At 43.4% G+C, this 27,785-nt stretch overlaps 1 protein-coding gene and 1 non-coding gene across 2 annotated transcripts in view; both read right to left on the bottom strand.

Moving 5' to 3' along the window:
• Nucleotides 1-27,785, bottom strand: part of TBC1D9 (TBC1 domain family member 9) — a 116,583-nt gene that overhangs the window by 18,963 nt on the left and 69,835 nt on the right. Inside the window, exons 5-13 of the mRNA XM_058721311.1 lie at nt 27,237-27,498; nt 25,014-25,221; nt 19,109-19,315; nt 18,083-18,253; nt 17,347-17,497; nt 14,048-14,262; nt 11,567-11,684; nt 9,522-9,807; nt 9,075-9,204 (exon numbers count right to left, since the gene is read on the bottom strand). Of these exons, the coding sequence (XP_058577294.1) occupies nt 9,075-9,204; nt 9,522-9,807; nt 11,567-11,684; nt 14,048-14,262; nt 17,347-17,497; nt 18,083-18,253; nt 19,109-19,315; nt 25,014-25,221; nt 27,237-27,498 (1,748 nt within the window). The remainder of the gene's footprint in view (nt 1-9,074; nt 9,205-9,521; nt 9,808-11,566; nt 11,685-14,047; nt 14,263-17,346; nt 17,498-18,082; nt 18,254-19,108; nt 19,316-25,013; nt 25,222-27,236; nt 27,499-27,785) is intronic.
• Nucleotides 13,185-13,286, bottom strand: LOC131508196 (U6 spliceosomal RNA). Its single transcript, XR_009259906.1, has one exon. It is a non-coding gene; the product is annotated as a U6 spliceosomal RNA (small nuclear RNA).

The raw sequence follows: 27,785 nt of genomic DNA, 5'->3' as shown, positions 1-27,785 counted from the left end.
ACAGCTCAGGGCCTGGAGCCTGTTTCAGATTCTGTGTCTCCTCTCTCTGCCCCTCCCCAACTTGTGCTCAGTCTCTCTCTCCTTCAAAAATAAATAAAAACACTAAAAAAAAAAAAACATTAAAAAAAGAAAGACAAAGAACTGGATTTACTTCAAATTGAGCCAAAATATATATGTCTTTGATTCACAACAATGAAAAAACATTAGTTGTAAGACAGAAGAAAACTAAATTTTATTGAACCTACAATTGTGTCATTGGCTCCTTATCATGACTTTGTGAGTTGGCACCATTACTTCCGTTTTACAGATGGGAAAATCAAGGTTCAGAGAGGTTAAATAAGTGACTCAGAGTTCCACAGGTGCTGAGCTGCAAGTCTGAGGCCCAGATACCAGCTCCATAACTCCACCACCCACCATTCTATCCAACAAGAAGTTCTCTCCCGTCTCTGGGTAGATCAGAGCATAGATTTTGGAGGTAGACAAAATTTTATTCAAATTCATGTTCTTTGCCGTTGCGACTCTATGCAATTCAGTTGAGTCTTCTGAACCTCAGTTTATTTCTCTGTAAATGAGACACCAAAACTGTCCTTGTAGAACTGTGGTTAGAACAAGATAGATGTATTAATATAAAGTACTGACAGTAGTCACTAATATTAAACATTGGCTTGATAATCTTTGCAGATTGCTAAAGAAAGAGTTATTTCCTAGCCTGACCTTCAAGAAGCCTTGTATGTTTATACTGAATTAACATCTGTTCCTCAACTAGAAATGGATCCTGCTGTTTGCTAGGCAGGACCCTCCCTCGGCCAGACCTCTGGGACTGGTAACAGACAGAACACAATGGAAACACAATGACCCTTCCATCTGAAGCAAACAGTCGCAACCTAAAAGGAAACCATGGACTCTAAGTTCCTGCCTGGAGGATGTCTAAATGAAAATGAGCAATGAGAATGACTGAGTCCCTCTCTCTCTCCCCTAATCCCCCTTTCTCCCACCTTTGCAGGGGCTCTGACAGAATGAAATACTAAATATAGGGCAAACTAAAAAGGTGGCTCGGTACATCCTGGAGCCAACATTTTCCATTACCCAAAACAAGGGCAAAGCCTGGGTGTTAACACTTCTTCCCAGGCATTGCACATTTCAGTTCCATGAAAAGAACTAATTCACTAATGTAACGACAATACTTTTTCTAACAAATAGAATTTAGTGATGCGAATGAGGGAGCCTAAGATTATTTTAATTTTCTAAAACCTACCCTTCCTTAAACAATAAACAAAATTATCCATCTCATTTACATCTCTTCTCCAACTCAATTTTTATCTGAATGTTTCTGTGAGCTGTTTCTAATTTTCCAACCTAATCTCTGATGTCTTTCGGAGCTGAGAGGCATTTTCAATGCAGGCACAGCATCCTCTTTTCACTTCTTTGCCCCACTCCCCTGGCCTTGCTGATACCAGCTAAGAACTAGGTATTCGGCCCTTCATTTCATACCACTTCACCCCTCCTGCGTTCCAGTTCTCACCACACAGACTTGAGACAAGGAGAACAGCTTGGGAAAAGGAATGATGTGGGGACCAGTTTGTCTCAAGTTCCCAGTGCGTGTTCTCTGGCCTCTCCCACCCCCCACCATCATTCCTGAGTGAACAAGAGCTCCCTTCCCCATGCTGAGCAGCCTCCTGTGATTCTCTCATCCCCTGTGTTGCTGGGAAGACAGGGACGATGGAGAACAAATACAGATTTTACAGAGAGACCACAAGGGCCAGGCTCCATCAAGTTCAGAAGGCTCCTCCTTTCTAAATCCTCCAGAGAGGACTAGAAATATTTAAATGCTGAGGTTATAAAAAAGGGGGGGGGGTAACATAAAACAGTTTAGGCCTTAAGTCCTAAGTAAGGGATGGGATGATCTGAACGAATCTGCCTACCACAAGGAAACTTATTGAAACAAAAAGAAGGCATCGTTTCTAAAATCCAAACTCTACAGCGTCTGTTTTTCAGTAAGGGTATCCCATTGACATTATGCTCAAAAGTGCCCTTTAAATGTTTCTTATTTTCTGGGGTACTCATTTTCCTGGGATAGAGAATGGGGCTCACTCCTGTTAGCCAGAGGACTGAGCACGATTCACACCTGAGGGTCCTTTCTGTGGTCAGAAATCTCCCCAAATCTCCAAACGCCTAAGGTGGTGCCTTGGAAGAGTGGGTTGGGAGAGAAAAGAGAAACTGATGGGATGTGAGTGAGTCTCTGGACTTTGAAAAAGTAGCAGAAAGTTGTGGGGGGCTGAGACCAAGGGCTGGGTGAGAGATTTCTCAAACTGCTGAAAGAATACTTCCCCCAGATTCTGCCCTGCTCTCTGCCATGACCGCATCTGTCTGTCCCGGGTGCTCGTGTGTTGGGTGGGGCGGAGGTGTTCCTGTGGAGGAAAGAGGAGGGTGAGGAGGAAGAAGAGAAGAAGGAACCAGGACATGAAGTCAGTATGAACTGTTTGCTTGTTGGTGTCCTATGTTTGCTGAATGAGTGTCTCTCCAGGGGTCCTCTGATCATTAAAGAAGTCTCTATTCATGACAAGATTAATATCCATGCAACACCTTCCTAACTCTTGTCAGAAAGCAGGCCCATGTTTTATAACCAAATTTGTGTTCCTCACAAAGTTTTAAAGTTTTGCCTAGCATAAAGGTCTAGAAAAGCCATTGTCACATGAGGAAAATGTTTACAAAATAACATTTCAGTCAGCTTCAATGTAAAATATCCCATGTGAACTAATTATTAGCTGTAGTTTGAACATGCTAATTAAAACATAAGAAATGGTGAGTAGCAGTAGAGATAAACTGATGTGAGATCTGAATCTCAGCTCCAACATACTGGGAAACCTTGGACAGGTTACTTAACCTCTCTGAGTTCTATGATTTGTAAAAGGGGCATAAAAATACAACCTGATTCTCAGGCTGGTGATCACTAATTCTCATAGGGCATGGAAAAGTGAAAGCACAATGCCCTGTATCATTATATATTTACCTAGAATTTATTTTAAAAGTTGCAGAAATTATAAAGAGGCAGCCATTGGGTTGGAAGGCTCATGGCATGTATCGTTTGGCCTAGAGTGTATTTTGAAAATTAGGACAATTCAAATAAAATCAAGACCTCCAAGTTCTCTTGAACAATCAAAAGGTCTGGCAACAATGGTTCCTCATCTCCAGTGGCAAAGAGGCTGGCTCGCCACCAAGAAGGACCTTACCATCTAGTGCCCCCAGGCCACGTTTCCCCACTCCTTCACCCCCTCCCACTCGGTGTCTGTCTCACATGCAGTCATGTGTGCTTGTCACCCACTCTAGAGCATCTTCTTTAAAAATACACCGTTGGGGCACCTGGGTGGCTCACTCGGCCAAGCACCCGACTTTGGCTCCGGTCATGATCTGATTTGTGAGTTTGAGCCCAGCATTGGGGCTCTACATGGACAGTGTGGAGCTTGCCTGGGATTCTCTCTCTCTCTGCCCCTCCCCCACTCACTCTTGTGCTCTCACTCCCTCACTCCAAAGAAATAAATACATTAAAAAAAAAAATACACCATTATTCTAAAGTTTGGCCTCTATACAGGAGACATGCTTTGGACAGCTTGATATTACAGAAAGCATACAGTTTCATAGTCAGATATGGATGCCAGTCTCAAATTCCACAGAGATTTCATGAAACCTGATGTCCCTCAGCTTCTTTATCAGCAAAATAAGGGAAAATAATTCCTGCCTCTTTGGGTTGTAGTACGGTAGCTGTTATTACCAATAGTAATGTTGGCAAAAGGAGGAAAAGAGCACATGTCTAAAGATCAGGCAAAATGTCCTAACGTTATATGTAACAAAGGTACCACTAACAACTGGTGATCACTAATTGAGAGGTCTGCATTACTTTTTGGAGGAATGAACAACTTTTTAAAAATTAAACTTGGAATTAAAAGCTGTAGATTAGCAAAAAATGTCAAGCCCCAACTGCCTTCCTATTAGAGATACATAATCAAGGGTTTACAAGTGAGATAATATGCTGTCTAGAGTTTGCCTGAAAATACTCCAAGAAAAAAAAAGTGACTTAGATGAAAGAGATCAGAAAAATGTTGATAATTGTTGGGACTGGGTGATGAGTTAATGGAAATGCATCAGGTTATCCTCTGAGTTTCTACTGTGCTTGAAAATATCTATACATTAAAGATCAAGAAAGAAAAACATTCACACCAGTTGTTGATAACGTATCGCCAAGGCCGAGCATGATGCCTGGCAAAAGATAGGCACTTATAACATTATTTTTTAAGGTTTATTTATTTTTGAGAGAGAGAGGTCGAGAGAGAGAGAGAGAGAGGTCGAGAGAGACAGACCATGAATGGGGTAAGGGCAGAGAAACAGGGAGACATAGTATCCGAAGCAGGCTCCAGGCTCTATGCTGTCAGCACAGAGCCTGACGTGGGGCTTATACTCACCAACCGCGAGATCATGACCTGAGCCGAAGTTGGACTCTTAACTGACTGAGCCACCCAGGCACCCATAACATCTTTAAATATTTTTTTCAATAAATGGAGGGGCGCCTGGGTGGCTCAGTCAGTTAAGCGGTCGACTTCGGCTCAGGTCATGATCTCGTGGTCCGTGAGTTCTAGCCCCGCGTCGGGCTCTGTGCTGACAGCTCAGAGCCTGGAGCCTGCTTTGGATTCTGTGTCTCCCTCTCTCTGACCCTCCCCTGTTCATGCTCTGTCTCTGTCTTAAAAATAAATAAACGTTTAAAAAATAAATGGATAAATGGCGTTTCTTGTATCTCCTGGGTCTTCCCTCACTGACACAACTGTAGTATCTTCTTTGCTAGTCTATTCCTTCAGCTCTCCCCAGTCCAATTTATTGCATAGGGAGCAGAAATAATGTACTTAAAGAAAAACTCCCCTCAGCTTCCAAGGTGCTGTTGAGTGCCTTGCAAATCAATCAGTGGTTTCAAGACTCCCCGCGAACCAGTCTCTACTGGACCACTGACCTCATGTTCACCAGTATATTTACAATTCCATCTCCATTCTATCCAGACTAACCCACTGGCCCAGGCTTTAATGCTAGGGAGTCACTTTCTAGCTGTGTGGCTTGGAAAACCTAGTTCAACCTCTCTCAACTTACAATTTCACCTTAAAATGGGTTAACTGGTACCTGGTGGGTTTGTCTATGAAGTATTCGGCATCCTGCCTCACACAGGGCAGGCTCTCAGTGAATGGTACCTTTTGTGGTCATCAGCAATAAGCCCAACACATAACTGTCTGTCCCGTGCAAACTTCTCCCTGTGTTTTAGTAGCCACATCCTTTTCTTTCCTTCTTTCCTTCTTTCCTTCTTTCTTTTCTTTTCTTTCTTTCTTTCTTTCTTTCTTTCTTTCTTTCTTTCTTTCTTTCTTTCTCTCTTTCTTTTTCCTTCCTTCCCTCTCTCTCTCTTTCTCTCTCTCTCTTTCTATATTTATTTATTGATTTTGGAGACAGCACAAGAAGGGGAGGGGCAGAGAGGGGGGACAGAGGATGGGAAGTAGGCTCTGCGCCGACAGGGTGACAGCACAGAGCCCGATGTGGCGCTCGAACTCACAAACCTCGAGATCATGACCTAAGCCGAAGTCGGATGCTCAACAAACTGAGCCACCCAGGTGCCCCTAGCCACATCCTTTTCTATTAGCTAGCTTCTCTCAGATTAAACCCACCGGGTTGGGTCACGTTGAACATGAAGAAGCTCTGTGGTGGTTGTGCGCCTGCCGTAAGGTCCTGTATTCGTGTGCCCCTGTGCTTTCGAGGAGGGACATCTTGGTCTACGAATAAAACCTGAAGGCTAGGGCTTTGTCTTTTACTTCTGTGTAACCCGACAAAACTGCAGAGCCTCACACACAGGGCCCACCCAGAAGAAAACTGTCTACACAGTTCCTTCAGGGAGGGTCTTGGGAGAACTTATAATGAACAAGAATTTCTCCATGAGGTATTTATGAATAAAGTTATCATCTCCACTCATCAGGAGAAATTTCAACAATATCAAACCAACCTCCAGCAACCTGGATGAAGCCTTGATGGAATCTCAAAGCTGAAGGTACTTTCAGTATTCCTCCTACCCTTCCATTTTACTGGCTAATTATCCTGAAGCACAGAGATAAATGTGTCGCATGCCTTAGAAAACTGGTGTCCTGCCTGAGTTCAAACCAGGTTATAACCAGCTTCTGAGACTAGTGGCCCCATTCTGCATCTAGGGCAGTGATGCTCAGCCCTCCCCGGGCACTGGAACCCTCTGGGCGACTTTCAAAAAATACTTAGTTTGTAGGCCTCATGACAGAGATACAGATTTAACTGGTCTGGGTTGGAGCCTGGGAATTTACGTTTTTAAAAGCTTGACATGGAAAAAAGTTGTAAGTGGTTTTAACGCATAGGTAAGATTGAGAACCACCAATCTAATGGTTAGGAGGGCAAAGAGGAGATGGGCAAGAGTTTATGGTGGTCTCTTTAGGCTGATTTGTAAGGCACTGGGGAGCTACTGGAAACTTATGAGTGGTGCGGTGACATGAAAAACGAAAAACAAAAAACCAGTCATTATGCATCAGAAGACCAGGTAATACAGGCATTGGCATAAATAAAAGGGGCTGTCTGTCCAGGCAGAGGAAGGAAACTGCTGCTGTCTCCTGCGACAGGATGTTTGGCAGCCAAAGGGCCACCATTAGCGATCAGCCAGACAGGATGTAAATGGAAACCAGCCCTTGGCCTTGTCTCCATTCTCTTTTCTTTCCCATTAAAAATGGGTCAAGTGCTGATCTCAGCATGATGTTAGCTTATCTGCTGTGAAGAATAAAGCTAAGTTTCCACATACTAAGCTTTATTACTCTGGTCCAGAATTTTCTTAACAATAAAGGTTTCAGGGGATGCCTTTTAGAAAAACAACTCACAGCTATAATAATAACTATTGCCTTTAATTACATGGGCTCTTTTTCTAGAAAAATAATCATCCAAAATTTCCAACAGAGTATTATCCCAAAGTCCTGAGGCAGTGATGTTTTTTTATTTCATTATGATAATAACCAGTTTTGGAGAGACTGAGGTGAAATACTCATCCTTAATCTCTACTAGCAGAAATATAAATCAGGTCAATCTTCATGGAAATTGGACAGTGTATGCTATGAGCTTGGAAATAATTCATACTTTTTGATCTATTGCTATAGATCTATTCCTCAGAAAGGACTCTAAGAAAATAATCAGAGATGTGATATTTGCATACAAGTTTATCACACAATATAGGATATATCGTTATGTGTGAATATATATAAATAAAGAGTGCTGTCTTTATTGGTCACACTGTCTAAATACCTGGACAAAGAAAGGAATCAGAAGTCACCGGAGGCTAATTTGGAGTTCTCCTGTTACAGTTCTCTGTTTTCTGCAAACTCTTCATATATGTATGTAATAGCATAGAAGTTTGCCATAAAATATTGAAAATTTGGAAGCAACCAAAGTAAATGTACAATGAAAGTGACCAGTTAAATAAATTTTGGTACCTCATTAAACAAAATATTAAGAATCTATTAAAATTATGACTTTAAATAATAATATATTAGAGAGTGCTCATGGTGTATTTTAAGTGAAAAATGGGATGTTACAAAGCACTTCTTAGTAGAGACTTATTTTTTTAGTGCATATTACAAATATAAAAATCTACTTGAAGGAAATATAGTAAATATAGCTGATAGAATATAGTTTATTTTTCCATAGTTTCTACATTTTTAAAAATAAATGTGCATTACTTTTATGATTCTAAAAGACACAAAAAATGTTTTGTTCTCAATACATATTGAGTGTCAATGAAGTTTTTTAAAAATAACAAATCACCAGTCTTGTCCCCTTTATGAGTGAAAGGGCATATGTTTCTGAAAAGGTTTCTGGATCTATACCAATTATGTTTTTTTTTTTTTTTTTTTTTTAAATTTTTTTTTTTCAACGTTTTTTATTTTTATTTTTGGGACAGAGAGAGACAGAGCATGAACGGGGGAGGGGCAGAGAGAGAGGGAGACACAGAATCGGAAACAGGCTCCAGGCTCCGAGCCATCAGCCCAGAGCCCGACGCGGGGCTCGAACTCACGGACCGCGAGATCGTGACCTGGCTGAAGTCGGACGCTTAACCGACTGCGCCACCCAGGCGCCCCACCAATTATGTTTTTAAAGCACCAAATTTTTTATTCTCTTTAAGAGAGGCTTTCTGACCTCAGCTTGTCCCTTGCTATTTGTCCCTTAATCCAGGCTGTTACTAGTTGTAATGCTGAGAATCATAGTCATACATTCCCAAGATATCTGTGAGTACTGTGCTCAGCAGAATATTCATGTTCTTTCTTAATGATCATCTCCATAAAAGTTTGCACAGCCAAGGATCAGGAAATGAAGAAAAGGTATTATGGGCACTGAGTCACTGGGGCTCCAGAAACCACCAAACACTACGAAGCACATAACACTGGTTCCTTCACTCCTAGAAGCTCATTAGTTCTATTCTGAGATTCAGGGCCAGATCCAGGGTCCTCATGAACCAGAAAGCATCCTCCCCAGCCAGGTCAAGCTATTTGAGAGAAATACCAGGACTCTGGTTCATCTCTAGGATGGTACAGGGTATTCCATGTGTCTTGAACTGAAGAGAATTGGCTTGTTCTCATTAGAGAAGACCTGAGACTCTTGGCATGAGAATAGAGAGTTCATCAATGTGTGCAGGTTGACTTTAGCATGCTTGCTCTTGAAGCCCCTCCTCAATACACCCAGAGTTGAATCTGAGCTGCTACTTTGATCAGGCTTCAGGGTGGGCATGGCAAAGAACCAGGGGGCAAGAGCTTGTCATGCCATCTGCTCTATGGCATTAGAGCCAGCAGGTGTCATGGCCCCATTCAGTCTCTATCTCTGAAGGTCAAAGCCGTCAGCTGGAAGGCAGCTGCTTGCTTTGGCAATTAGTTCTCAGAAGGTGAAAGGAAGCACGTATATCTGTGGTTAGCAATGGAAGTGGGTGCCACACATCAGTGTCCCCCTCTGCACTCTCAGAGCACTGTACCACTCAGGTAGGGAACGAGACCCACCTCATAGGAAGTTCTGATGAGTCTGAAGATGTCTACTTCAGGGTAGGGTTCCACGTCATCACTGAGCAGGGAGTGGAGGTGAGGGATGGGAGGCAGAGTGCTGTCTTTATTGGTCACACTGTCTAAATACCTGGACAAAGAAAGGAATCAGAAGTCACCGGAGGCTAATTTGGAGTTCTCCTAATACAGTTCTCTGTTTTCTGCAAACACTTCATTTTAAAGCATACTTTAGAATTTATACTTCATCTTAAGTATTTCCTTAAGAACAGAATAAAATCTTCCTAACTTCTAAAGATGCAGCCTATGGAAATGAATCCTCAGCCACAGACAGAAGTGGGCATTATGCTGCACTGAGCCAAGTAAGACTCACGAAACCAAGGGGAAAGAGAGAAGGCAAGTTCAGAGAAGGAACCGGAGGGGTTTTCAAAGTGAGGCTTGGTCTGTTACCTTCCCAAAACGGTCATGGCCTCCCCGTCGTCCTTGCAGCTCAACAGTTTGTCCACATTTGCATCCAGCACGGCCAGGGCCAACTGGAATATCACCTTGATTCCTTCATAGAAGAAACAGTCCACAACCACAACCGCACTCTCAAAGGGCATCACACTGAGAAAGAGCGTGAGGAACCAAGACAGGGAGATGGTAGAAATCACGCCCAGGTCCTGCATGCAGTCGTAGAGCTGCGGGACATAGTCTCGCGCCAGTTCCTCAAAGACACCCTGGTCGACCAGCGCGCCTGCAGCGGAGGTGGGCACAAAGGGTCGCAGGTGAACCCACCGCACCTTCTCACCCAGGAACCCAATCAAATGACTTGACTACAATAATCCAGCTCACAATTGCTGTGGAGACGGAACTCAGCTCCCTTCTCTAACTCTTCTGCCGCTACCATGTTACCAGGTACTAAGGTACTAGACCAAGGTGTCAATCAACATAGCTCAGTCAGCAGATTAGTTCTGGGTGTTTCTTCTCTTTCCAGAGTCTTCCTGTCCTGCTTCCCTACCACAAAAGGGCAGTAACACAACGGTAAGGGTTGTTGGATAAGTCAGTTTAGGAAGTTTTCATGATATATAATTGTTTGGTTAGGCATGAAATGTATATCTAAGTAGCTCCGTTTCCTGGCAAACTCATTTAAAAAACAAGTTGCTTTGGGGTGCCTGGGTGGCTCAGTCGGTTGAGCGTCCATCCGACTTGGGCTCAGGTCATGATCTTGCCATTCCCGAGTTCGAGCCTCATGTAAGGCTCTGTGCTGACAGCTAGGAGCCTGGAGCCTGTTTCAGATTCTGTGTCTCCCTCTCTCTCTGCCCCTCCCTCACTCACACTCTGTCTCTCTCCGTCTCTGAAAAATGAACAAACCTTAAAAAAAGTTTTTTTAATAAAAAAAATAAAAAACAAATTGCTTTTCTGGATGCACAGTCCCCACAAATGAATTGTTGATTTTAGTGAGAGGTTATTTTTTTAAGTTTATTTGAGAGAGGCTGGGGGGGGGGGAGGTGGAGCAAAGTGGGGAGGGGCAGAGAGAGAGGAAAACAGAGAATCCCCAGAAGGCTCCTCACTGTCAGCACAGAGCCCAACATAGGGCTCTGTCCCACAAACCATGAGATCGTGATCTGGGCCGAAATCCAGACTCAGTAGCTTAACCCACTGAGCCACCCAGGCACCCCTTAAATGAGTGTTTTTTAAGCTCAAAAGCATTCTAGGGGCACCTGGCTGGCTTATTGGTAAAGCATCTGACTGTTGATCTTGGAGCTGTAAGCTCGATCCTAACACTGGGTGTACAGATTACTTAAAAAAAAAAAAATCTAAAAAAAAGCATTCCAGTTGTACACACTCATGATCAACTTACTGGCGTTTCTGGAGAATTTTTCCAATGAATCAAAATCAATGAATCAGTGTGAAAAGGTTTAGAAATGAAGAGCACATAAGGCATACAATTTACTACACTAGCTACAAAAAGCTTGTCCTGCTAAAGGGAATGTCTAACACGTGAGAGGATTATAAGGAGTAACAGTAATAATTTGTTTAAATGCTTACAGTCATTGTTTGCTTTGCCATGAAACCAGTTCTGAAAAAAACTGCAGCAACTTAGTTTTGCATACATTTTTATATGATCTTTTTTCTTTTTTTTGCATATTTCTGTTCTCCACAGATTCCATCCTTTTCATGAAAACATTTTTTGCCAAATCTTTTCAGGTTGATTGACAGCTGACATGTTTGGTGCAGTTCACACATGCCACAGAGTGACACCCACATCAAATGTTTTCTAAAATAATTCCTGTAACAGTGATACATGCATATTCTCTTACGCTCCGCAGGGCTCCTTTGTGTACAATCTTATATTAATTCAAGCCCTCTCACTCCCATTTTGGGAAACTGGAGTTGTCTAAAATTCTTTTGGCTAATGGTGACTGGAAATGGTGTTCTAGCTGGTATCTTGGCTCTAGAAACATCTTCGCTATGAGCCGTGGGTCAAAATGTTGACTACATCCCGCACATACCAACAACTCTGGTGTTGTAGTAATCGGGAAGCATGCGTTCACACAAAGCCACTAGCAGCCAGAAAGCTTCCTCCTCTTTGGCATAAAGCAGCAGCACTGATGTGACAATATTCATGGCCTAAAGGCATGAAAAAGGCTGTTGTCAAATGTATTTTAAATACATCATACACGTTAGCATAAGAAATCTTGTTGACCTAAAGAAAATTACTGAGTTTGTCTCACAGGGCCAGCAAACTTTTTCAGCAAAAGGCCAGATAATAAACATTTAAAGGCTCTGCAAGCTAGACACACATATTATTCCAAAGTTTTGTTTTGCTTATATTATTTGGAACCCTTTAAAAATGTACAAACCTTTAGTCCTTGATCTGGTAACCGTTAAGGGTCTTTATGAACACTAATATTCACCAAGGACTGAGCCCCTGCACACAGGCAAGCCCTTATGCAAAAACTTTGCCCAAAGGCTGTTTGACAAAGCTTGTTAACCTGCGAAAATCTCAGTGTTTTTAATCCTTAATTCATGAGGTAAATGTTTCCTTTTTAATGTTCCATAATGGTTTCTATAACCAAGTGCACATGGCCTGAGGCTCTCCTCTGAGAACAATAAAACCTTTCAAATTTGGCATCCTCACCCACTATTTCCATCTGGACAAGGATGGTAGTGATATGTAACAGTGATTTAGACTCCAAAGGAACCTACTTTATTAAAAGATACTATCACATAGCTCATAACCACTCAAGGCTCAACTATTTTAATAGTCCTCTTCATTAAAAAGAGGAAGATCAAAAGATAAATATTAATTCTGTAACTGCAGAAGCCAACTAAGTCCGGTACCTCTTTTGATCTACAAACCAGTAATCGTTCATCAGACTTCTACAACACGCATACCAAAAAAGGAATTTGGGTCTAATAGGCTTGTTCTTGTAAGTCTTAATATTTTCCCAAGTGCAATCATTATTAAAATTTCACTTGAGAATTAACCTGACGATTCTAGTACATCACGGTTGGTTCCTTAGGCATTTATTTAGTCAAGGTAAGTCTGAGGGTCTGCTTTATAACAGGCTCTGGACTAAGTATTGGGGGATGGGTAGGAGGGGAGGACACAGCGGTGACAAATTTCACAGGGCTTAAATGTTGATGTCAGAGAGACAGAATAAAGATGTAAACATTAATTAACCAACTTGGGAGTATATTTAAATGAAGTGCTATCAAAACGGTAAAGTAATGCGGTACAGGAGGACCTGTACTGCGTGTGTGTGTGTGTGTGTGTGTGTGTGTAGAGGAATTAAGCCTACTTTAGCATTTATCTATTGATGTATTTTTGTGTTAAGCAGTCATTTAGTAAAAAATACATTATACCATCTTTCTGGATTTGGGGCAAGTTTGAAGTATTTGTCAACATATTAAATGTTGTATTTGGTTGTGATTTCTTTTCACATCTTTTTGGAGTACCGTTGACACAGGTTTATACATTATGCTATGTTCACAAGTGTAGCTGCCATCTGTCCCTACAGATACATTGATACATTGCTATTACAATATTACTGACTACATTCCTTACGCTGTGTCTTTTATTCCTGTGGCTTATTCATTCCATAACTGGAAGCCTCTATCTCCCACAAAAATACGGAATGCTTCATAAATTTGTGTGTCATCCATGTGATAGGCCATGCAAATCTTCTCTGTATCACTCCAATTTTAGTATATGTGCTGTCAAAGCAAGCCCAGATTTGCTTTAGCTTTTAGCTGGATGGTCAGGGAAGGCCTCTCTGAATATATGGCCTTTAAGTCTAAAGTCGTATAATCTTGGAGCTTTCCAAATTGTGGTATATGTCCTAGTACAAGAGATAATTTTAGTTGGTATGGGGCAACATTTTTTAAATAGAGGATTAGACATTTATTTTAGTGTGTATTAAAATATAATCATAGCATAAAAGAGTTCTATTCTCAAGGATGTTATTACCTAGGATGCAAAGTAGGAGCACCGTAGAACCGAGAATCCAGAATCACAGGCCTGGTGCTCAGACATGCTCTCTTTTACCTCAGGGAGGGATGAGGGGTGGCTCAGAGAGTAATCAGAAGCGACTTTCCAAGGTCACCCAGCTACATGGTGTTGGATCCAGAAAGGGCATCCTTATCTCCTGGCTCCTCTGCTCAGTGGAATGGCCTCAACTCAGGGAGATTTTGCTCCCCAGGGGGTATTCAGCAATGCCTAAAGACATTTTGGTTGTCCCAACTAGGGGGTTCTACTAGCATTTAGTGGGTGGATGTTATTAAATGTGTTATTAAACGGGAATGTTATTAAACATCCTACAAAGCACAAACGAAGAATTATCCAGTCCACAATGTCTATAGTGCTGAGGCCAAGAAACTTAGGTGCAGGGATGGTTCTAGAAGTTAACCATTCTTCTTTCTTCTTCTCACTTACTTACTGGTTAATAAACAATTAAAAAAAAAAAAACTAAACCATCTGTGTCATTTACCTGGCAATATCCTATATTAGGATTTCGAAAAGCGTAAGCTGTTAAGACTCTCCGTAGAGCAGCAATGCCCATCTCATTCTGGAAAGCTGGATGTTCTGGAAGGGAGCGGTGTAAATCCCTCTCGATCTCCTCCGTGGCGAGATTATACTTGCCCATGGACTTCTCCACTAGATCTTCATAGTACCCAGGGTGTGTGGCCTTCTCATTGATTGCACCTAGGAAATACCCAACAGATACAACGTCCAAAAGTGCAAGCCCTGCCCTCGGTCTGCAGACATGGCTTCCCAACTGAACCCCTTCACGTTTCTCACCGCCGCAAGGACACTTGCAAAATAACAATGACATCCCACAGACGTGGGCTCAAAGAGCTCCCGAGGCAGGGGCTTGCAAGCGAAAAATCTGCATTCCACAGAACTTCCAAGAACAATCCTGGGGGGCCACTTAGGGGAAGAGTAAGCCGAAGCCTCCCCGTCTCAGCCTTCCCTCAACCAGAGCAGCTCTGCTGGTACTTTATTGGGGTTTTCCTTAAGATTTCACTTGAAAAGGGAAGTTTTGTCTCTCAAAACGAGTCCACACGCTGCTTGCTGAAGCATAAGCGTTGAAGAGTCCAAACAGCCATACTGAAGAGTAGGAGGAGGTGCTACAGCACGTGGAGGGGTTTGGAGAAGTGCAGGGGGTGGGTGGGGTGGGCATTCCTAGCAGTGAGCCACCCTCATGGATGGGAGTTTCCCAGGTGGCGGGGATGAGAATGGAGAAATGAGTTGAGGATCACTGGTTTGAGATCCTTGCATTTTAAGATTCTTAAAGACAGAAAGCCCTCTATGAGAATATCTAAATCAAAATCTACTTAAATACAACTTAGGTAATTATAAATTCCCTCTCTCTCTCTCTCTCTCTCTCTCTCTCTCTCCACACACACACACACACACACACACATATATGCACATGTTAAACATACATACACACACACTACAACACAGGACAGACTGATCTGTATTTCACTGATTAGAAATTAGAGCCCTTAGGATGGCCTGGGCCTTGTCAATGACAGTCACCCGGGAGACAGCCTTCCCACTCACACTTACCCTGGATAAGGCAGTCTGGTTGACAGCAACTTAACACTGGCTTTTGCTTTGTTCTCAAGGGAGATTTGCAAAGCTATCTTACCCTCTGGCCTGCACTTCACTTCACTGGGTACACTGAGCCAGGTCCTGGTACAATGGCCCTGAGAGGCACAAGGAGGAGCAAGGCGGCACCCAGGCAAGGCTCCCCTACCAGAAGCTGGGCTCTCCCCATGGGTGGGCTGGCTTCACATGCACCCCACCTCCAGGGAGCTGGATGGAAACAGAGGCTGCTGTCTACCCAACAGAGGCAGCAGGGAGCCCACTCCACCCTCGGGCCTCCATCACCATTAAAGAAAACACTGGATCTAACTCTAGATACATCTCTGCACTGTGCTTGTGTACCACTGTGTACTGTTTCTTGGTGCTGACTTTGAGCTTCGCTTTCATCCAAAATGTGGCTGTAAGTAACTTCTGATTTGAACGAGGATGAAAAAGAAATTTTTTATTTACAATGTGAACGATCTGAATCAAGTTGTCGAGGTGACTAGTTCGCCAGACACAAGGAAGACAGAAGACCGGACAGGAAGGCTCTTCTTGGGCTGGATTTGTGTAATCAGAGATCATTTGACTCAAATTTGGATTTCTTTTTTTTGCTTTTATTTATTTTTTTAATTTTTTTTAAACTTTATTGATTTTTGAGACGGAGAGAGAGAGAGAGAGCATGAATGGGGGAGGTTCAGAGAGAGATGGAGACACAGAATCTGAAACAGGCTCCAGGCTCTGAGCCTGACGTGGGGCTCAAACTCATGGACTGTGAGATCATGACCTGAGCTGAAGTCGGACGCTCAACCGACTGAGCCACCCAGGTGCCCCCCTTTTAATTTTTTTTAACATTTATTTATAATTGAGAGACAGAGAGACACAGAGCATGAGCAGGGGAGGGGCCAAGAGATGGAGAGACACAGAATCTGAAGCAGGCTTCAGTCTCCGAGCTGTCAGCACAGAGCCCGACGTGGGGCTCGAACCCACAAACCGCGAGATCATGACCTGGAGCCAAAGTCGGATGCTTAACCGCTGAGCTACCCAGGCGCCCCTCAAATTTGGATTTCTAAATGAGGAGCTAAGGCTGGTCTCCTGAAGGACACGGAAAAAGCCATATGAATGAGGATAGAACAAACTAGTTTTACATGAAACACACGAAGCCAATTATCTTTCAGGATTCTATCCCCCAGCTGCTGAGATGTTAATACATCTCATTACGGGCGATTACCATTTGTATTTACTTTTAGAAAGAGCTACAACCTGTTTGTTTGTTTAAGGCTGTCCTGTAAGTCTGGTAACTCTTCTTCTAATTTTAATTTTTAAAATAAAAAGTTTTGATAATGGCACTTGTGTCAGACCATCTTAGTTTCATATACAAATATTCAAATAAGCTTATTTAAAACAATTACATTTCAAGCCTCTAACCAGGTAAAGCACCTGATTTACAAAGACTGGTGACAACAAAAAAACGCCCTGGATGTTCATGACAGAACAGACCCCTAGATGCTTTCAGCTGGGAGGAAGGTATGACAAGCCTAGCTGAAGAACCTCTGGTCTCCAGCAGGGCTCAAAGGTCTGACCCCACAGGGCTGTATCTGGGCAGGAGCCTGGAGGGGGACCCAAAGGTCCATGACAACCCCCTTCTGTCCTTCCTGGCATCTCCAGCTTGGAGTGTAAGTGTGACCTGGGTGGGCCTTCAGTTCTAGTGCACGTTCTGGCCTCCCCTTCACATCTCCATGTGATAACCAGCAAATGCAGGAGGTGGCAGAAGCCAAGCACGAGGCTTTCTCATTCCTCCCTCTCCCCACCTTAATGAGGGCTCTGAGCGTGTGCCACACTTACCCATTTTCAACGAAGTGGACACAGCTGGGAAAGGAACAAGGACTTCAAAAATCACAAAGAATCGTACTCTTACCCTTCAGGATCTCTCTTCTTCTAAATAGCATTAGTGAAGTGATGGAAGAGGTTATGCGGATTTGGGGGATGGGGGCTTCAATATCTGGACAGGTGTATATGCATCCTGTGTTTTTATCGAGGGACTTCAACACTTTGCGAAGGAAAGGGGATTTAGTGCTGAAGTGGAGGACTGCATATTTGAAAAGAGCCCAGGTGCATGAGAGAAGGCAGCAAGGGCGCGCTGAGGTCCTGCACACCCTGGGGCCAGTACGCCCTGCCCCCCACGCCTGTCCATACCTGACAGTAGCAGCCAGAGGTCCCCCCGCATGCTCTCCGGGATGCCCTTCAACACCAGCTCCCGGGTCTTTTCTGTGCGGTACATGCAGATCCCTTGCCCATACTCGGCAAAGTGAATCTTCCAAGCTTGCTCCTTCAAAAACTCTTTGGCCTGAAAGGGATAATGAAACATGACTACATGCCCAAGTATGTCGGGGACAGACAGGAGAAGTTGGATGGAAGGTCAGAACATCTCCCCTGGTGAATGGAGTGGTTCTGTTCTGGACAGAACTCAGGAGAACAAAGAACTCAGATTCTCTGCAGTCCTTCCCTAATTGTACACCTGAACCACAGCCTCTGGTTCTGCCTCGAAGCTTTCTAGACCAGAATCAGAATTCCACTTACGTGAAACAGGTCAGCAGAATGCGAATTGTCTTTATGGCTTTATGTGTGCACCTCCGAGTGAAAGTGAGCTGATGTTGTTTAAACATGGGCTGAGAGATTACATACTTATTTGTTGGCTGACTTAAACACTCAAGACGAGATAAAAACAAATGTCACCTGTAACTCTACAACTCATCTCCTTCTTTGAAGAAGCTGTTCTACAATCGAATGAGAGATTTAGATAAAAATCTGCTGTGCTTCTAGGAAAATGTTTCTTTACGTAAATATTTATCAGTTTACTTCGATTACAAATATTTTAAAATGTTATTGCTTTAATATAGAAAAGTTTCAGGCAAGAGCAGGAGGCACCCACCAACTTCGGGTTGAATTCCTCAGGGGACCGCCGCCGATACATGGTCATCAGGGTCTGCGTGGCTGTGGGAACGCTGTTGCCATTCAGGTTGAACTGGCGCTCTCCATCGGCCTCGGAGCTCGTGCTTCTCTGAGGGCTGGAGGAGACAAGGCTGCTGGGCCGAGAATACACCTGCCGATGCAGAGAGGGACAGACAATGAAAGGGACAGACGTAGAAGCTACTTCTTCAGTGTCCTCTGTACAGACACCAACAGCTACATCATGGTTCCCAAAATGGTTCTTGCTGTGTGAAGATGCAGGAGGAAGGCAGCAAGCCAGCATTTTGGCGGGGATTAGCAGGTTTGTGGGTCACAGAACACAGAGCTTCAGTGCTGAAAACACGTTTCATCTAATTTCCGATGCATTTTTGCAACAAACTGGTTGACCGTTAGCCTCCGATTAGCATGCAGGCAAAGCATGATGGGGCTGAATCAACTGCTTATTGACAGAGGGACCGCCTCCTCGTGCCCACATGAGCTCAGACCGGGTAGACAGGGGCAGGGATGTTCCTTGTAAGGTCACCATCTTTACAATTATGTTTTAGCTGCCAATTTCCCTGGATGTTGGTCCAGGGCCTAATTCAAAAGGGACACAATAGATATTTTTTATCATAATAAAAACATCATCATGATGTTGCATTTCAGATTTGAGACTTTATTTAGTGACCTCTGTGCATTCCCGACAATGTCACTATATGGACCAGAGCCACTTGCTGTCTAAACAAGACACATCACTCAATGATTTCTTCAACTATAAAATAGGCAGGTTAGACCAGATGATCTACAAGGCTGTCCAGCTCTGGGATCCCAAATACAAACTCCATGGGATTCAAATGAGTTATTGCTCAGATACTGCCCTGGGCATCAGGGGAGGAGCCTTATCTTAGCACAGCTGCAGAGCTTGCAGATCAAACAGAACAGATGAGGAAGGGAACATTCTGGGGCAGAGTAGGACAAAGGCAAATACCCTCAGGCGTCTCCCACAGACCTCATCATCTGAACTGTTGTAGCTGCCTGCAAACTCTTTGTCCGAGTAGATTTTGGAGGTCGTCTGTTGCAGGAAATCAGAGATCCTCTGCACTAGAAAGTCTCTATCTTTCAAATTGGCAAATAGGAAGGTCATCCTGTTCCTGGTGCTGATGGATAAAGGGCTGGGGAGTACGCTGGAGCTGTCTGCCTTTTCCACAATTGTCACCTGAAAAGAAACATGAAACACGAAACAAAGCATTACTTTCCAGGGATCACCCAGCAGTAGCCTCCGAGCAGCACGAAACAAGGAACACAACACTTCATATTCTGGAGGAACCACCTGTATTTTACTGAGGCAGAATGAGAGTCTTTGACTCTGTTCTAGTAAAATAAAATAGCTCATAACAAATCAAACTGGAGCTCTTATCAGAAGCTGGAATTGTCTTGCTGGTCTTTCCAAATCAGCAGTTCTACACTGGGAGTGATTTTGTTATCTGGGAGACATTTGGCAACATCTAGAGGCATTTCCGGTTGCCACAGTGGAGGGTACCAGTGGCATCTAACAGGTAGAAGTCAGGGATGCTGCTAAACACCCTGCAGTGCACAGGGCAGCTGGCCCCCAACAGAGCTTGGCCCTTTCGACGCCGTGGGCCAGGCGTCGATAGGGCCAAGCCTTAGAAGACGTGTTGCAAAGAAACTCCTTGATTTTCATTAAAATTTAACGAAGCCATAAAGGAGCCGACTTCTAGCTGCTGCATCATCCATAAGAGACAGAAACAACCCGTGATACTTGTGCTGTTTTGCCAAGATTAATGTTGGGATGGCTTTCAAAATGCTGCCAACCTTTCAAACATCTCATTGGAATTCCAGAGCTTTGCATCCCTCCCCTCTTTCCACTTGAAAGTTTTAAAGGCTCCATTCTGAATAGACACGATGTAAACAGCTTAACTGCAACCCTATCTGCCTGCACTGGCTGACTCTGTGTGTGTGCGCGCGCATGTGTGTGGTGAAATGAATCTACCAAATCAGGAGACAAGTAGGAAAGAAGGACATCTGTTTTAGCTCTGAACTGAACACACGCATTTGGTGCTTTATAATAGGATTTCCCTCACCTGGAAAGTAAGATAAATGCATTAAAATATTTTTCTTTAGGGGCACCTGGGCGGCTCAGTCAGTTAAGCGTCCGACTTTGGCTCAGGTCACGATCTCACAGTTCGTGAGTTTGAGTCCTGCGTCAGGCTCTCTGCTGTCAGCACAGAGCCTGCTTCGGATCCTTTGTCCTCCTCCACTCTGCCCCTTCCTTGCTCACATGCAGCATGCTCTCTCTCCCTCAAAAGTAAACATTAAAAATTCTTTTCTGGGGCACCTGGGTGGCTCAGTCAGTTAAGTATCCGACTTTGGCTCACGTCATGATCTCATGGCTCGAGGGTTTGAGCCCTGCATCAGGCTCTGTGCAGACAGCTCAGAGACTGGAGCCTGCTTCGGATTCTGTGTCTCCCCCTCTCTCTCTGTCCCACCCCCACTCGGGCTCTCTCTCTCAAAAATAAATATTAATTTTTTTTTAAAAACTATTTTTCTTTAGCACATTAGGGAAAAAGATCTCAAAGCGAGCCCTAGATAAATGGTTTATTTACAGCAGCTCTGACTATAATGCTTAAAGTTCAATTTCACTTCCCCTCTTCACTTCCACCTGTGAGCAGTCTAGACAGGTTCAACTGTAACTTCTTTATCAACATTTTCATGTTAAATACATTCTCCCCAAAGCAGAACTTTAAAATCTTTTCCCCCGTCAAGGCTAAGAAACCTGCTGCAGTTGCCTGAAAAGCTGCACCACCCCAAGTGCAAAATGGGTACAACTCCAGGGAGGGAAAACTGCAGAACCTGACTTCTGCTCTCAGATTTCATAAATACATATAGTTGGATATATACTTATATATTTTAAAGGAATCCCAAGATACATGGAGTTGCACATAAAAGTGTTTTTTTTTTCCTAATGCAAAAAAGCTGCAGAAATGGGAAAAACAATTTCTTTACCATGAGAAGGATTTTCCCATGGCACTTAAAACATGTTAAATAATACCTATTTTTAAAAGACCTATAAAAACTCCTTTTCTCATAAATTTTTTTCTGATTCTTTGGGTCACCAGATGTCTCAGACTAAATGACACATGCCAAGGGAAATAAAGGTTCAAGTTCCATACCTAAAACCTAGATAGCCATGTGAATCTTGATGAGGTCAAAGTGGAAAGACCTTTAGCTAGATGAACACAGAAACAACCAGGAAGCTCCCACATAAAACATATGAATACTCACATGCACTACAAAATATTTTTTGCTGACAAATGATTTCTGGTAGAATCCTATCCCATAAGCTTTGTGACAAAGGAAAGGGTAACAGCTACATTTTAGTATTCTAATTTAATGAGACATGTTTGTCTTACCAATTGGGTTATAAAATAGACTGGAATTAAAGGGAGACTTCATCTGGAATCTCCATCTAATGAGGAACCTAATTGGTTCACTCTGCCTTCCTGCTTTGCTGCCTCAGTAATTGCTTCAAAATCTGTAGTAACATGATTCCATGATTCTGTGTCGATTTGGTCTACCTTAAGTCTATATGTGAAATATACATTAACAATATTCAGTCAATATTTTGGCTTATTTTTAAAAAATCAAATGGAACAATAATTCCTAGTTTATACAATCCTAAAAGTTTCCATTTCAAGCAGGATGTAATGTTCCCATGGAGACTGCTGCTCATAGATCAGCTTAACTCAGTTCTGTCTGCTCAGACAGACCCCATGTACGGGGTAGAGGGTGGAGGGTAGGGGGCCCACGCCATCATTTTTCTGTCATTAAGGTTACCTAAAGGTAGTAAAAATTACATTAAGTCCTTTGCTTCTCCCACTAGTCGGGATTGGGGTCTATCATTATTCTATCTTGGAGATTCATCAGGTTAAGGGGAAGGTCACTGCTGTTTCATTGAGCTAGTTCTTTAAGTTGCATCCACCAACCACAACGTGCTTTATTCCTCAATGCTACGCCCACTGTCGCTCCTCCTCCGATTTACCCTGAAATATAACTGAAGTATCTCTGCTCCACCCCCTGTTAGGGAAAACAAGCAAGCAGAAGATGGGCTGAGAATATCAATCCCCATTCTCTCAGGTGCCCTGAACTCTCACTATTGTGTTGTATATTGCACTGAGGGTAAAGAGAGCCAGCTGGAGGTGGTGAACAGGAGAGTGGACATATCGACAGCAGCTTATGACCTCCTCCACTGCATCCTCCTCTGGATAAACAGAGCGATGACTCCCTCAGATTCACAACTACACATCCTTAATCCTGGAATGGGTTTCTTTCTTGAAGAAAGAACCTGCTGGTGCAGGTAACTTGCTTGTAGGTAGTACTTGAGGAAGAAAATTAAGTTTAATGACAGTCTATGGCAAAGAAGGTACATTTACTGGGAAATGTTATGAAATCCATTCCAGAGCCAAGTGTCAGTACTTGTTGAATTATCTGTCTCAGAATTGCCCCCACAACATATCCTGGCCTCAAAAAGTGTTATAATACCAGTTAGCTCATATTATGAGAAGGAGAACTAGATTTGACAACTGCCTAACATTTTGCATTTTTTTTGATCCACCAATTCAGCTTTTAGGAATTTATAATTCATACTTTAAGGAAAATTATACACATGATTGGGAGACAATGAAAACAATACAAGGGTCCAACCACAGGGAACTGAGCAAATAAGCTTTATATATACATTTAATGGAATAATATGCAGTTGTTAAAAATTACACTGTAAAAGAATATTTAATAATATGGGGAAAAGTTTAATATATACTCAGTATTAAGGGAAATAGGTAAAAAATAAAAATTCCTTATGTTTTATGTTTTAATAATATAAATGACATATACACAGCAAAGTACAGAAAAAGCCTGGGAAGCCGTACAGCAGATTAACAGTGGCTATCTTTGACGGATGGAACTAAGGGTGAATCTTTTTGTATATACTTTCACAAATTTTCTGTGACAATAGTGAATTATTCTTTTTTAAAATGTTTTTTGGTTGTTTTTTTCTTACTGTTTTTATTTGTTTGTTTTTGAGAGAGAGAGAGAGAGAGAGAGAGAGAGAGCAAGCACGGGAGGGGCAGAGAGAGAGGGAGACACAGAATCCGAAGCAGGCTCCAGGTTCTGAGCTGTCAGCACAGAGCCCGATGTGGGGCTCGAACTCACAGACCAGGAGATCATGACTTGAGCCGAAGTCAAACACTTAACTGACTGAGCCACCCAGGCATCCCGTGAATTATTCTTAAAACAAGAAGAAAAAAAAAACCCCAGAAAATAAATCTGCTTAATTTTTTTTTTTTAAAGAAAAGAAGGCAGAGGGAAACTTGAATCCTTTACTCTAGGGAATCTCAACAAAGGGTGAATCTTAATTATATAATCAAAACTTCTAACCACCTTAACTTCTAGAAAAGCAACAGGGCATGTTGAAGTTGTTACCAGGACAACTTTAAGACTGTAAGACTTCCAGCCTCCAACAGCCTAACATGGAGTTCCTTCTTAACTCCAAACCTCCTGGCAAGATCTCCATACAAGTACCAGAACAATCTACCTCCGTGAAGACATGACAGGACCCACCTCCTCCCCCAGATACAGAAAGAATGTGTAGAGAGTAAGAATGCACAATGCCTTCATTGTGCATGAGGACCAGCCTGGGATTTTATTAAAATACAGATTCCTAAACCTGCAGAGATTCAGATGTAGGGCGGGTTCAGGAATCTGCCTCTGTGGCCAGCAACTGCGGAGATTCTACTGCGGGCAATTGACAGATCAGAAGTGAACACTTGGCTTTCTGATTCACAATCTAGACAATCTAGACTGTTTCCTTGTGACCAAGCTGCTCTCAGGCTGTGAGCAGGTTGTAGTAACTACATTTCGTTCCTATATCTGATGCTTTGACATCCTGGGCCTTGCTAGCCCTGGGAGGACCATCTTCCCAGAGTTAGCAAGCTCCAAGGGGTAATAAAAGACTCACCTGTAAGCAGGTCATTCCTGTGCAAACCAACCATCCAGAGCCCACACTTCCCACCCACCTCCTTTATTTAATTCAGCTCTCACACTCAAGGTCACTATCCCTGTCCTAATCACTGGGGGGGGCCAGACACCAGATAACTAGGGACAACCCCTATGCCCCACAGCCTGCTGAGATTATTCCGACTAGACTAGTAAACCTGTTTACTCTGCCTTGCCTGTCTCTTCCCACGAAAATAACAGTAAAGGCTTTTTTTTTTTAAGTTTATTTATTTTGACAGAGAGAGAGAGAAAGAGAGAGAGAAACAGTGAGAGCAGGGGAGGGGCAGAGAGAAAGTGAGAGTGGAGGCAAGGCAGAGAGAGAGAGGGAAAGAGAGAATCCCAAGCAGGCTCCACACTGTCAGTGCAGACCCCAATGCAGGGCTCTAATTCATGAATCTTGAGATCATGACCTGAAGCCAAAGTTGGACACTTAACCAATAGAGCCACCCAGACACCCTACAGGAAAGGCTCTTGCCCACATTTTCACGGCTCCCTCTGCCTGCGGACCAAGTGTGTGCTTCCCAATGTGCCCCCATGGCCTCTCCTAGAGGGACTGTGAGTCCAACAAGCCATCTGATGGGTCTGGCCTCGTCACACCTGAATAATAATAGTACAATCTCCATCTTAAAACTCTAGGGTGCCTTTTCTAGGAAGAAAAGCTCTTACAGGTCACTGAGAGCAATGACAACACACAAAAGGGTGTGGCAGGTGCCAGCAAAGACTTATGAGCATTCACCTATGGTTAAAGCCAACGAAATGCTGGTAAAAACAACATTCCTGGTTCACACAGAAGAGTATTACAAATGCAGCTCCTAAGAGCTCCATTTCCCGCTGACACCTACCTCACGGAGTGGGATGATGAGGCTACACAGGTTCTCCTCCTTGCTGGTAAAGCAGATGTAATTTGTGGACACAAACATCTGCCCCAAAATGTGCATTTTGTTGAATGGAGTCCAGAGGGTGCAGTCTGTGTGGCCGTCTAGTTTTTCATCTTTCGGCAGTCGGAAAAGTGCACGGTATCTCTCACTCTTTGCCCTGGCATCAAGATCGCTGGAAGGCAGGAACAGTGTCACCTCACGCAAGAGCAAGGTTTCCGTTCCTTTTCAAGGACGTGTCAGTGGACGTTCCCCAGCCCATCTCTCCGCCCCTCGATCTCGCCAGATGTATCCCTACCTTCTTGGCTTTCTACTGGAGCTAACTCCAACCTATGACTCAAAAGTGTAATATAATTACTTTGATATATTTAGGTCCCTTGTGTAGTCGTTTTACAATCAATATCTATAAATGTTCAAGAATCTTAGGAAAACTAGGCCTGGATAGGAAATCCATTCTTTTTCTAAAGGAATACAATAATTTCTAACAAGATTATTCCATTTATATTTATCCAGAGCCACTTTCTGGGCTTTACCTTTTTTTTTTTTTAATTTTTTTTTTTTAAACGTTTATTTATTTTTGAGACAGAGAGAGACAGAGCATGAACGGGGGAGGGGCAGAGAGAGAGGGAGACACAGAATCGGAAGCAGGCTCCAGGCTCTGAGCCATCAGCCCAGAGCCCGACGCGGGGCTCGAACTCACGGACCGTGAGATCGTGACCTGAGCTGAAGTCGGACTCTTAACCGACTGAGCCACCCAGGCGCCCTGGGCTTTACCTTTTAAGAAAGACCTAATGAGAATGCAAACCAGCCTCATGAATCTGCTGGCTATCACTGTCTGCCCTAAAAAGACAACAAAATTGCCTGAGACACAGGAACAACCCATCTCTCCGACAACCAGAGTTTCCAACCTCAGCTCGGTCCTCTTTGACTACAATCTTTTTTCCTTTTTCCTGCTCATCGTGTCGGTCGGTGGTTCAAACCTCTCCTGTCAAACTTCTATGTCACCTCAACCTCTGGGTGGTGGAGTTTCTGGCTTCACACAGCAAAGAGGAGTCCTCCCATACCCTCCTCCCTTCTACTTGCAAATTACCTCCGTCCTCACCTATTCTTACTTCCTTTCCATTTCAGAGGGAGAGGCATCTGCACACACAAGCATCTTTTTCCAGGCCCTTTCAGATGTCACTATTAAAATAACTGGTTTTCTTACAGCTGTAGCTCTGTGCTCCCTCCTTCCCTGCAGCTACCCTCACCACAAACTCATCCCAGGCTATCCTATATTCAAATCTTTTACGTTCTATCAGAGCAACCCCCTCCTTTCCCATTGCATTTCTTGAAAAAGCAAGTCTATACTTGCCTAATTCCCGCTCCTTGCCTTCCATCTGCTATTCAATCCACCACAGTAACACCATTCACCCACAACCACTCCACTGAAACACGTTTCAAATCACCAGGCATCTTAATTGCAGTGATCTCTTGTCAGGTCCCAATTGCCAGCTATATGCCAGCGATTTCCAATTCCATATGTGCTACTGGACCAATCTCCAATGTGATGCTCTGCAGGCAACTCAACATGATCAAAACTGAGCTCTCCCATCCCTTAGACATGCTCTCCCTCTCTCATTCCCCATCTCGGTCCAGGACAATTCCATGCATACACTCACACTTGAGAGCACCGACTTTTTCCTTGCCTTCTCTCTAGCCCCACTCCCCCATCCAGACTTCCAGGCTTCTCTGCGGCCTCTCCTCATCCCACGACCTGCCACTTTCCAGATATTAATGGACTCACTTCCCTCTATGCTCTTCCCTTGTGATTCCTGCATCAGGTTATTCCCTCTGCCTGAAATAATCATCCTACGAAATCTACATAGGCAACTTCTACTACCTCCTGAGAGTCCACTCCAAGCAGCCTCCATTGAAGGCCTTTTCCACCACCCTGTCCCATCTCCCGGTGCGTGTGCCCATGGCCCACCGCCCACAGGACCGGAAGAGTTCCCGTCACTTTGTGCCAAAGCTGGCTGTCTGCCTCACTCACTGAACTGTGACTGCTTCAGACAGTCTCTTTCAGTTCTGTATCGATACCCAGAAAAGTCTTGAGAACGCTTGAAGTGGTTAAGAAAAGGTTAAATTTCATAAAAGAACGTAAGGGTTTCTTTTTTCTAAAGCGTGTAAGACTCTGTCTCTGTCACCTACCGTTTTAGAGCCGACACTTTTTTAGGAGACTTCTTTTTCAGTTTGGGCAGGGATCTATCTTGTTCAAATCCCTCGTTGTCTAAAAGTTGCCTCATGGCTATGTTGGCCAGCTGCTCCATTAACTTGAAAGTCTCATTGATGTTGAGAAATACAGAGAAGAAATGTTCGCTGGACCTCGTGCTCACTTTGATCACATCAGGGAGAAGCAGCGTGGCATTCTTCTCAAGCTGTGTGATGTCCACCCACCGGATTACCAGCTTGGCTGAGCACAGGGAACAAGGCTGGTCAACACCTGGATCCTTCAAAGCCCCTGAGGATCCTTCAGCCTCACAACCCAACCCCCAATCTCGGTGCACTCCTTTCCTTTGAGCTTGCATGCCCGTATTTATTACTATTTTGTTTGCTTAAGAGACAAACTCAAACCACATAAATTCTGAGTTCATAATCATTATGGATTTAAGTTCACGTCAACTGCATTAACTATAACTTTGGTGAATCTTTATTACTTAATAACCATTTTTGTTTACAAATATTAGACAAAAATAATTG

The sequence above is a fragment of the Neofelis nebulosa genome, chromosome 3 (assembly GCF_028018385.1).
Source record: "Neofelis nebulosa isolate mNeoNeb1 chromosome 3, mNeoNeb1.pri, whole genome shotgun sequence".
Classification (NCBI taxonomy): Eukaryota; Metazoa; Chordata; class Mammalia; order Carnivora; family Felidae; genus Neofelis; species Neofelis nebulosa.
The sequence above is the reverse complement of the archived record's forward strand: the minus strand, read 5'-3'. Positions and strand labels throughout refer to the sequence as shown.